At 49.5% G+C, this 10,271-nt stretch overlaps 1 protein-coding gene across 1 annotated transcript in view; it reads left to right on the forward strand.

The window, feature by feature from the left end:
- Positions 1-10,271, forward strand: part of NOS1AP (nitric oxide synthase 1 adaptor protein) — a 49,619-nt gene that overhangs the window by 26,256 nt on the left and 13,092 nt on the right. Inside the window, exons 3-9 of the mRNA XM_035123416.2 lie at positions 349-447; positions 1,383-1,441; positions 2,476-2,584; positions 3,760-3,901; positions 4,889-5,043; positions 6,880-7,056; positions 8,920-9,085. Of these exons, the coding sequence (XP_034979307.2) occupies positions 349-447; positions 1,383-1,441; positions 2,476-2,584; positions 3,760-3,901; positions 4,889-5,043; positions 6,880-7,056; positions 8,920-9,085 (907 nt within the window). The remainder of the gene's footprint in view (positions 1-348; positions 448-1,382; positions 1,442-2,475; positions 2,585-3,759; positions 3,902-4,888; positions 5,044-6,879; positions 7,057-8,919; positions 9,086-10,271) is intronic.

Below are 10,271 nucleotides of genomic sequence, written 5' to 3' on the forward strand. Positions count from 1 at the left end.
AATTATTTTTTAAAAAGAAAAGGTTTCTTCCTCAACAGGCAGGCAGCTGGCCAGGCCTGCGGAAGCCGCTCTGAGGGGGCATCTCCTCCAAGCACATCGCATCTTCTGCTGTTGCTGCCCTTGTCTTCTGCCCACCTGTCTGGCCCCCTTATGAGGCTGCTTGCGCATACCAGGGTGCACACAAAGTGCCCTTAGGAAACTTGGGGGCTATGACGTGGGGGCTGTCTTGCGCATGAAATGGGCCTCTGGGGGTGGCAGACCGAAGGGTACACTCATTTGCGGCACAAATAGCTTGGAGACGCTGCTGAGGGGGGGCCTTCCTTCCCGTTCTGCTTTTGCTCCCCACAGTACGAGTTCAAAGCCAAAAGTATAAAGAAGAAGAAGGTCACTCTCATGGTGTCTGTGGACGGCGTGAAGGTGCTGCTGAAGAAAAAGAAGAAGAAGAAGGTGAGCTCCCAATTTCTCGGGCTGCAATAAGCTCTGGGCCCCTTTTGTGTAATTCCTCCCTTAGATTGGATGGGAGAAGATTTCCGTGCAGGAAACCATTGACTTTCATGAGGTGTCCACTGTCCTATCGGGCTCTGTGAGGTAAAAGAGAGTCGACTCTTTTCCCCCATATTTGCTCGGGACACTTTTCTGCTCAGCAGGACACAACCTGGGTGGCAAACTTCCTTTTGTCTCTGCCGGTCAGACCCTTACCATAATTGGTCAAATCAGATGTTCCAGATGGGCAAGGCCCAGTATTACAGGCAGCAGTGGCAATGGTGGGGGGGGGCGAGGGCGGACGGACAGAAAGACAAATAGGCAGACACTTCTTTCTCCCCTTAGCGGTCCCTGTCGCTGCTGCTGTTGCCGTGTGAAGAATGAGCAGTGAGTCTGCCTTTTCAAATGTACAGCAGCATTTCTTATTGCATTGAGGGGGCATGAAGGGGAGAACGAATCTTGTGGGTGCTTTGAAACACAGTCTTCTTGTGCTTCCTGCAGGGCGGTGGGGGAGACCCAGGGGAGAAAGAAGCTTCCTTCTTCTCTTTGCTCCCCTTCCACCCCCCTGCCACTGCTTCAGGGTGCACAAAAAAGGGGGCCCCTCCAGCCCCCTTGTTTGACTGTGCGCTCCTGTTTCCCGAGTAGAACCCAAGCCTTGCCCATCAGCTGGCTAGCGCGGGCCATATCCTGCTGCATTGTCTGCAGGTGCCTCTTCCTTCCGGGCAAAAGGCACCTGCAGCCAGTGCAGAGTCAAACCTCAGCCAGTTGCAGGTGACATCAGCCTGATGCCAGGTCACCTGAAGGATGGTCGATGCACAAAACCTTCCTTGTGAGCTTTGTAATATCTCTTGCCACTCAGTGAGGCATCTGTCTTGCTTATGCGCAGCTCTCTTTTGCAGAAGAAAGAGTGGGACTGGGACGAGAGCAAACTGCTGGTGATGCACGACCCGATCTACAGGTGAGATTTCGGGAGCAGGGAAGGAGTGTCGGCTCATAGCGCACTTAACGTGGGTCGGTCTGCCTCTGGCCAAAGGAAATCTACAGTTGGGCCTCTGGCCGCTGCTGGCAGGTTAATGAAAGGGGAAGCAGAGGGAACCTCGCACTGCAGACGAGGCACAAGGGGAGGGTGGGCTCGGTCGCTTTAAAAGCATAAGAAAAAACCCACATAAAATGGAAAGGGACATGGCCTTGCTTGTCACTATTCACAAGAGCCAGTTGATGCCTCCTGCAAGTTAACAGCAGGTGGACTTTTCTGGGTCAGGGATTCCCCCCCCCCCCGCCACTCTGAGCGTTGCCACATGGAGCCTGGTATCCTTCATTAGTACCGGATACCCTGTATGCAAAGGGTGGCACTGGGGTCTACACCACTGAGCCTCTTGGGCTTGCCGTTCAGAAGGTTGGCAGTTCGAATCCCTGCGACGGAGTGAGTTCCCGTTGCTCTGTCCCAGCTCCTGCCAACCTAGCAGTTCGAAAACACGCCAGTGCAAGTAGATAAATAGGTACCACTGGGGTGGGGAGGTAAACGGCGTTTCCGTGCGCTGCTCTGGTTTCCGTCACAGTGTCCCGTTGCGCCAGAAGCGGTTTAGTCCTGCTGGCCACATGACCCAGAAAGCTGTCTGTGGACAAACGCCGGCTCCCTCGGCCTGAAAGCGAGATGAGCGCTGCAACCCCATAGTTGCCCTGGACTGGACTTAACTGTCTAGGAGTCCTTTACCTTTACCTTTTAATGTTTTTGCAGAGTCCACCCCAAATAGCCATTCCAACACAGGAGTTCCCTACTTGCCCTTGTCTTGATTTCCTCTTGTGCCCAGGTGGGAAGCTGTTATTGGACTCCCACCCATGGCAACCAGCATGGCCAATGACCAAGGGGTGATGGGAATCATGAGTCCGACCACACCTGGCGGGTCCACAGGCTCCCATCCCTGCCAAAGAGCATGGGAGCCTCTTTTGCACACCTTGGGCATCTGTACAATTATTGTGCCGTTCCTGCAGGATATTCTACGTGTCCCACGATTCCCAGGACCTGAAGATCTTCAGCTACATTGCCAGGGATGGCTCCAGCAACGTCTTCCGTTGCAATGTCTTCAAGTCGAAGAAGAAGGTGAGCTCCAAGCTGGTCTGGTCTGGCCAGCAGCAGGCAAACCTTGGGGAGGGGGGGCCTCTGAGTATCTCTCTTTGCAGGGCAGGATCATGGTGTAAATGTGGAGTTAGCGCCTCTGGCCGAGCTTGCAGCTGGAGACACAGTGTGGAACCTGAGACCTACTTAGATGGGGATTGTGAGCAGGTTACAAGGAATGCAATTTTCTCCCCCAGATTGAAGGAGGGAAGCTAGCATGAGAAATGACCACTTCGGGTGCCAAAGGTTTTTTCCCTTCTTCAACTCCTTTCTGTTTTTACATGCTATGGAAGACTGAAACATCTGGTGGGGCCCCCTCTGGACTTAAGAATTGGCTTCCCATGGAGATCCAAAGAGGTGGAGGGAATTTTCTTGCATATGTGGTGGACTTGTAAAAGGATAGAAGAGTATTGGGAAATGATCCATAACGAATTGGGGGGGGGATTATAAGTACTCCCCCCCCAAAAAAAAACCCAGAGTCCTTTCTGTTTGGGATAATTCAGACTGAAATTCCCAGGTCTCAAAAAAGGTTATTTCTGTATGCCACTACTGCCACTACTGCGGCCAAAAATGGAAAACAAGCGAGGTTCCAACCAAAGAAGAATAGCAACTTAACTTGACAGAATATGCGCAGCTTGCAGACTTAACAAAGAATAAGAGAACAAGAAGAACAAACGTTTAGAGAAAATTGGAAAACGTTTATTGAATATATGGGAAATAATTGTGTACAGCTGAAAACCCTGGCAGCATTAAGATAAATTCAACAAGTTTTGACGGATGTCATAAAGGAATACCGAATGGTTTAGTTTATGTAAAATATGCAGGGATATATGATATGCAAAATGAACCATGGAAAGAGAAGTGGGAAAGTCATTGATATCTTAAGGATGTTTAATGAGTATTTTAAATTATAAAACGGAATTTTTTATTAAAATTATATAAAAGAGAGAGGGGATGGGGGAGCTGGGGGCAGTTACATGCCTTGCCTGGACTGCTTGAATGGTCAGGATCCTGTGTGGCGCTACCCGCTGTTGGAGTTGAATCCTTGGGGTTTCTCTCCAGTTCGCATCAGGGCAGAGGTGGCAGGAGGCTCTTGATTTGGCAAAGGGTCCGTGGTTCTTTGTGTCCCGGGAGAAACCTCTTTCCTTCCCTCTCTGCAGAGTCAGGCCATGCGCATTGTCCGAACTGTGGGGCAAGCGTTTGAGGTCTGCCACAAGCTGAGCCTGCAGCATACTCACCAGAACGCGGACGGCCAAGAGGACAGCCAGAGCGAGAAGGGCAGAGAAGACCCGGAGGCGCCAGGTACGTGGGCAAGGGCAAGGGCAAAGATCTTCTCCTGGATGTGCCCCCTCCTCGGACTAAGTCCTGAAGAGAATCACTCTCTTCCCAGAGCAACAGGGCTGGCAGAAACCACCGGGGGGGGGATCTTTCATAGATGCTTCAGTTGAGATTCCTGCAAGGGTCCCTTCCAACACCACAGTTCTATGGCTCTATGATTCCATAACCGCCCCAGGGTGGGGAAGAAGCCCCAACGGCGCTGTGGCAGCCTGCAGCAACGTGACGAGGAACATTGCACTTGGCAAAGTTTGAGAAACTCCCTCTCCCTCTTGACGCAGAGTTGAAAGGGTGTGCAAAGCAAACATCCGGGTCCATTCTGTCAAGGACTGGGCAGAGGATGAATGGTGGAGACCACCTCCCCGGCCTGACCCTTCCAGAGAAGGAGGAGACAGTTCAGGTTTGAGGGAGGTCACAGGTCAGGGGAAGATGAAGGGAAAAGCTGGGAAATAATGGGAGAGGAGGAGGAGGAGGAAGCAGCAGGAGGGCAATAGCTGACAGACACAGTGTCTTTAGAAAGCATTCCAGATCACCCTCTCCCAGAACCTGGCAAGCCTTGAAAGTAGGAGAGCAAAGAGCTCAAAGGCAAAGGGCACTTGCCAACACCCGTAGCTGTGACGTATGAGAGAGGACAGGGGTGGAGACTCACATGGGGCAACGCCATTATTCCAAGCGGCTGCATTTCCAAGCCTCTCTCTGTGAATATTGAATAAAAAGCAGTTGGTAAGAACTTTGTCTTATCTGTTCCTGGCGTCCTGCCATTGGGGTTGGATCCTCTGCTGCCACACACACCACTGCCTGCCTCTTGGCACGCAGGCCACACAGAGCCTCTACCAGCCCCCTTGACCCTTAGAGGAGAAGCTTGCGGAATTCCTGCCATTTTCTACCAAGAGTTTTTGGGGATAATTCCCTCTACCACCACCCGCCCTCACGGTACCCTTTGTTTTCTCCTAGCCTTGCCTGAAGCCGAGCCGGTTGTTGTCGCTGAGGAAACGGACATTGATGCTGTGGACTCTAGTTTGCCGGGGAGGCACCACTTGGAGTTCAACAGAGGAGTGACAGACCTTGATGCTGTCGGGGGAGAGCTGCCTGGCTTGCTTTGCACCAAGGTACATTCATCGGGGGGGGGGGGGGGAGGCGGACTGCACCCTACGGAAATCTATTGGCTCCCATCCCGTAGAACCAGGAGTCTGCAAAAGAGCAGGCTGCAGCCACAGCACAGAAGCAGAAGAGAGGCCTGCAGAGCAAATTTACCAAGCCTTAGAGTCATCTTGGGGGGTGGGAGATGACCCACATTTCTGTGGATCTAATCTGGGTGTGTGTGTGATCTTTCTTGCCTTAGATATGGCAAATCAAAGCAACTCTGTGGTGTCTTCCCCCAGTGGGATTTGATTGGGATGCTTGTTGATCTGTTGTCTTCCCACCAGCAAACAGCCTCTAGCACCGATGGCCACTGGCAGGGGAAAGCCGTGTTCTTTATAAGCCCCACCTCCCTGAGGCGAAGGGCTCCATCGCCTCCCTTCTAGATCCCAGGCCTGCTTTTCTTCCAGGTTCGATACTAGCCAGAAGTAGTTTATGCAGTTAAGGAAAAAAATTCTAAATGAAATAATGGTGATAAATCTCATGTAACGTTCACAAAACTTTATGAAACCATTATCAAGAATACAAAGGAAGCTGGGAAATTTTAAAAGCAAATAGGAAATTATATGTCTCAATAGGTAAAGGGTAAAGGGACCCCTGACCATTAGGTCCAGTCGTGACTGACTCTGGGGTTGCGCGCTCATCTCGCATTATTGGCCGAGGGAGCCGGCGTATAGCTTCCAGGTCATGTGTCCAGCATGACAAAGCTGCTTCTGGTGAACCAGAGCAGCACACGGAAACGCCGTTTACTTTCCCGCTGGAGCGGTCCCTATTTATCTACTTGCACTTTGATGTGCTTTCGAACTGCTAGGTTGGCAGGAGCTGGGACCGAGCAATGAGAGCTCATTCCGTCGCAGGGATTCGAACCACCGACCTTCTGATCAGCAAGCCCTAGACTCTGTGGTTTAACCCACAGCGCCACCTGGGTCCTTATATGTCTCAACAGGTTGTGTTACATAAAAGCGTTTCTAGAAGGAGTCTGAAAGTGCACAGTGAAGGTACCTGCTTTAACATTAATAGGCTTATTTGGAGACTGTGCCTGGCAGATTCCTTTAGGGAATTCGCATCCTAGCTAGAAAAAGCGGCACCCTCCCTGCCCAGCCATGGCTGGCCTTGTTGGGTGCTGCTCCAGGTCCGATGAGGCAAGAGAGGGCAGGAGCAAGAAGGGACAGGACCAGCTTCCCAGGTGCCACAGGGTGGGGGCAGCCTTGTTCCCCTCTGCCCCCCTCGTTCCAATTTTGACACTGTGAAAACAGCCGCGTCACTTTTTGCCATGTGGCCGTGGGGCATGAATGGGGCCGTAGGAAGCCGTGGGCTCTCCTTGCCTGTGCTGGGCTGTGCCTGCACAGGGCTCTTCCTCCAGATCCCTGCCGCGGGTGGCGCTGTGGTCTAAACGACCGGGCCTCTTGGGCTTGCCGATCAGAAGGTCGGCGGTTCGAATCCCCGCAGCGGAGTGAGCTCCCGTTGCTCTGTCCCAGTTTCTGCCAACCTAGCAGTTTGAAAGCACACCAGTGCGAGTAGATAAATAGGTACCGGTGCGGCGGGAAGGTGAATGGCGTTTCCATGCACTCTAGTTTCTGTCACAGTGTCTCATTGCGCCAGAAGCGGTTTAGTCCTGCTGTGTTATCAGAAGATCCATCGGCTGTCATGACTTCACCTCTGTGATTTCTACCCTGGCCATCTTGTTGTTTTGTGAAGCCCATAGTCTGTGCAGACTGTGTTTGCTTCCACCAGTGGGGAGCCTGGAGGGGTGAGGTGTTGGGGTGGACCCTTCTGATCCCCTGCAGCTTCTTTGTCTTTTTCAGGGCTTGCTCCACAATGAGGACATCCTGGCGGCTTCCCCCGAGATGCTGCTCCCTTCTTCTTCTTCTTCTGCCCAGCTGCCTGAGCCAGGGACCCCTCTCTCTGCTCACCACCAAAGGGAGCTTCTGCATCGGCTCTTGCAGCAGCAGACACAGCAGACGCAAGTGGCCGTGTCCCAGGTTTGTTATCTCTGTTCTGCGGGAGGGAAGAACACAAAGGGATCTCCTGTCTGAGAAATGCTCCAGAGCAAAGGAGGCCCGGCCTCTGCCTTTTCGCTGAGACCAGATGCCTTAAAGGGGCAGAGGCTGGTGTCATGGGAGAGGTGCCCTATTGGGTCCCCGTGACTCTGTTGTAGTCATTTTTTTATTTTATTTTATTTCTCGTTCAGTGTTTCCACGGAATGTTGCTCAGGAGTCTGTTCCTCATTCCTAGATCTTTTTAAATCTGCCTGCTACCCCAGCCCGGCTGCCGACAGTTACCTTGGCTTTCAATATCGCCAGAATGCTGCTGTCACCTGGTTCTCCCTCTTTGCTGGGCGCATTTTCTAGCTACTCTTTAGGAACCTGTAACTGCATTCTCACACAGTTTGTCCCCAGTTACCTTCACGCTTCCTTCCCTCTGTTGGTTTCCCCCTCTTTCAAAATATGTTTAAGGACCTGCCGTTCTTTGCTTCTGTTGCTCTACAACAGGCATCCCCAAACTGCGGCCCTCCAGATGTTTTGGCCTACAACTCCCACAATCCCTAGCTAACAGGACCAGTGGTCAGGGAAGATGGGAATTGGAGTCCAAAACGTCTGGAGGGCCGAAGTTTGGGGATGCCTGCTCTACAAAGTGTTAGATATGTTTAGAAGGAAGCTGACGATGCTTCAGCCCATATCTAGTTTCCTGGCTTTTTACAATTTTGTGATACTTTCTGACTATCAGTCAAATAAAGTGTATTGTATTGTATTGTAATTTTGTGATACATGGTAGGTTTGTATTTGATCATTGATTTTTTTAAAAAAATCTGTTGCTGTTTATCATTAGAGCCCTGTCACATTATCTTCTGTGAGTAGGGCTATTTTTTTTATAGCCATGACAGTGGTTACCTGATGTTTAGTCCTGATTCGTGAATTCTGAATACTTTGAGGCGATGCATTTTTGACAGGTCCTTTAGGGAATCACCAACTACAGCAAGAGTGATTTGAAACAGAGCCATGCCTCCATTTTGTTTGTTTTTGTTTAATTTATATCACTTTTAAGCAATACTTTATATACAGTGGGGGAAACATGACTAGGCCAAATGCAATGTTGAAAACAGCATTTTTCATAACAAAAAACTCAAACACTACGTTAATACCATGTACATGAATTCAAGAAGGACCACCCTTTTGTCTGTTGCAGTTTAACAATATGCTATAGAAGTAAGAAATGAGTTTTGTTTCCCCCTCCCATTCTATACCGTGATTGAATCTTCTTGCAATTTTCCATACTTATAGTAATTCTAGAACTTGCATGATTTACACTATAATTGCGCTTCCTCATTTCAAGTTTCACTTCGATGAATTAAAGAAAAGAATATGCTTCTTCCGTTTTAAAATTAGCATGGCCTAAGAAGTGATCGTCCCTATTTTATTTTTATTTCTTTGTAAATCCGAAACCAGTTTTTATCCATTTGGTTTCTGTCTCTGAGATAGTGGCAAAGATGCTTGGCCAGAAGGCATGTTGCCAGGGGGCAAAAAAATGTGGGTGTGCCCACAGTTCGTATGTGTGCATAATGTACACCCCCAAAATGTCCTCATGGGGGAGGGAGGAGTACTGTAAAAAGAAGAGAGGAAGCCACACCACTGGGTGCCTTCTCCATGAAACAATTTGCAATGTTTCAGGACCCCCACCCCTTATAATGCCCCCTCCCCAATTTGGGGAATCTAGTAGTTTTGTGACAGCCCCAGCAGGCACATGGCTGCATAGGTGCAGAGTATCTTCCGAGAAGATTTTCCTTTGCTTCCTTCCCTGCTTCCTCTCTGCCACTCATCTCACCTGAGTCTTCCTTTATCCTGCAGGTGCACCTGCTGAAGGACCAGCTGGCAACAGAGGCCGCTGCCCGCCTTGAGGCCCAAGCCCGAGTGCACCAGCTCCTGCTGCAGAATAAGGACCTCCTGCAACATATTTCGCTTCTGGTGAAGCAGGTGCAAGAACTAGAGGCAAAGCTGTTGGGATCCAACCCCAGTAAGAGCTCTTCCTCCACTCTCCTCCCCCCTTTCTTTTAATTCTGCTGCTTCTCCTAAACGCCTTAGAGCAAGCTTTTTAATTGACAGTTGCTCTTCCAGCTTTGTGCTTACCGTCACAGTGACACTGCGAGGCAGGGAATTCCCCCCGATCTACTCATTGAAATGTTCATATTTTTGTTTTCCCGATTGCTAAAAGCAGTTTGCAAGGCAAGCAGAGTGAAGCCAAACGGAATGCGTTCGCAAAATCCCATAAACGGCCACAGACAGATGTCACCCGGAACCCAACCTAAAGAAACATGTATTTTCAGCCCATATAAAATGAAAATTGGGGGAGGGGGTTTAACCTGTCTGAAAGTGGAGAGAGTCTGAAAAGCACCAAGGAGGCTGGTGTTCTCAAATATTCTTAAACCTAAAAAAAGGTATTGAGAATTGTTGTCCTCCCACTTGCTCTTCAATTTTTGCAAGAAGCCGATTCCAATGGTGGTGTTTAAACTCATGCACAAACTGTTTTGAGACCACCCACCTCCTCATTTGATTTGTAATATTTCTCTGCTGCTTTTCATTCAAATAAATCCCAAAGCGGCTTACAAACAATCAATAATAATAACGTGATAGAACATCACAAATACAAGATATATCATGTAGGATAATTAACAAATAATCAGTGAAACAATTAGAATGTATCTTCTTCTCTGGCAAATCCCCGTAGCTGAGTAAGACTGTCTTCTATAAACACGGTTTTAACAGTGAGTTCTGGATCCACACGTCCAGCCACAGCGGGGACGTAGGTTTCCGGGTGGGAGTTGATCATGGTGTGGATTTGCCAAGCGTGCCTTCCTCTTAGCACGTTTCTCCCTTTTGTCCTGAGTTCAAGCGTCTTCAAAGCCCATGACACCTTTGGTAAAGGCTGTTCTCCAATTGGGGCGCTCGCAGGCCAGTGTTTCCCAATTGTCAGTGTTTATACTCCTTTTTTTTAGAGTTGCCTTGAGAGAGTCTTTCAATCTCTTCTGTTGCCTTATGCTTTCCATTTTTAAGTTTGGAACAGAGTGGTTGCTTTGGAAGACGATAATCAGGCATCTGTACAACATGACCAGTCCATTAGAATGTATAAAACACTGCTAACAAAACAACAAATACAAATAAGCTAAACATCACAAATAAAGCAAAACTCCTATTATATGTGA

This window comes from Zootoca vivipara, chromosome 7, assembly GCF_963506605.1.
Source record: "Zootoca vivipara chromosome 7, rZooViv1.1, whole genome shotgun sequence".
In the NCBI taxonomy this organism is placed as follows: domain Eukaryota; kingdom Metazoa; phylum Chordata; class Lepidosauria; order Squamata; family Lacertidae; genus Zootoca; species Zootoca vivipara.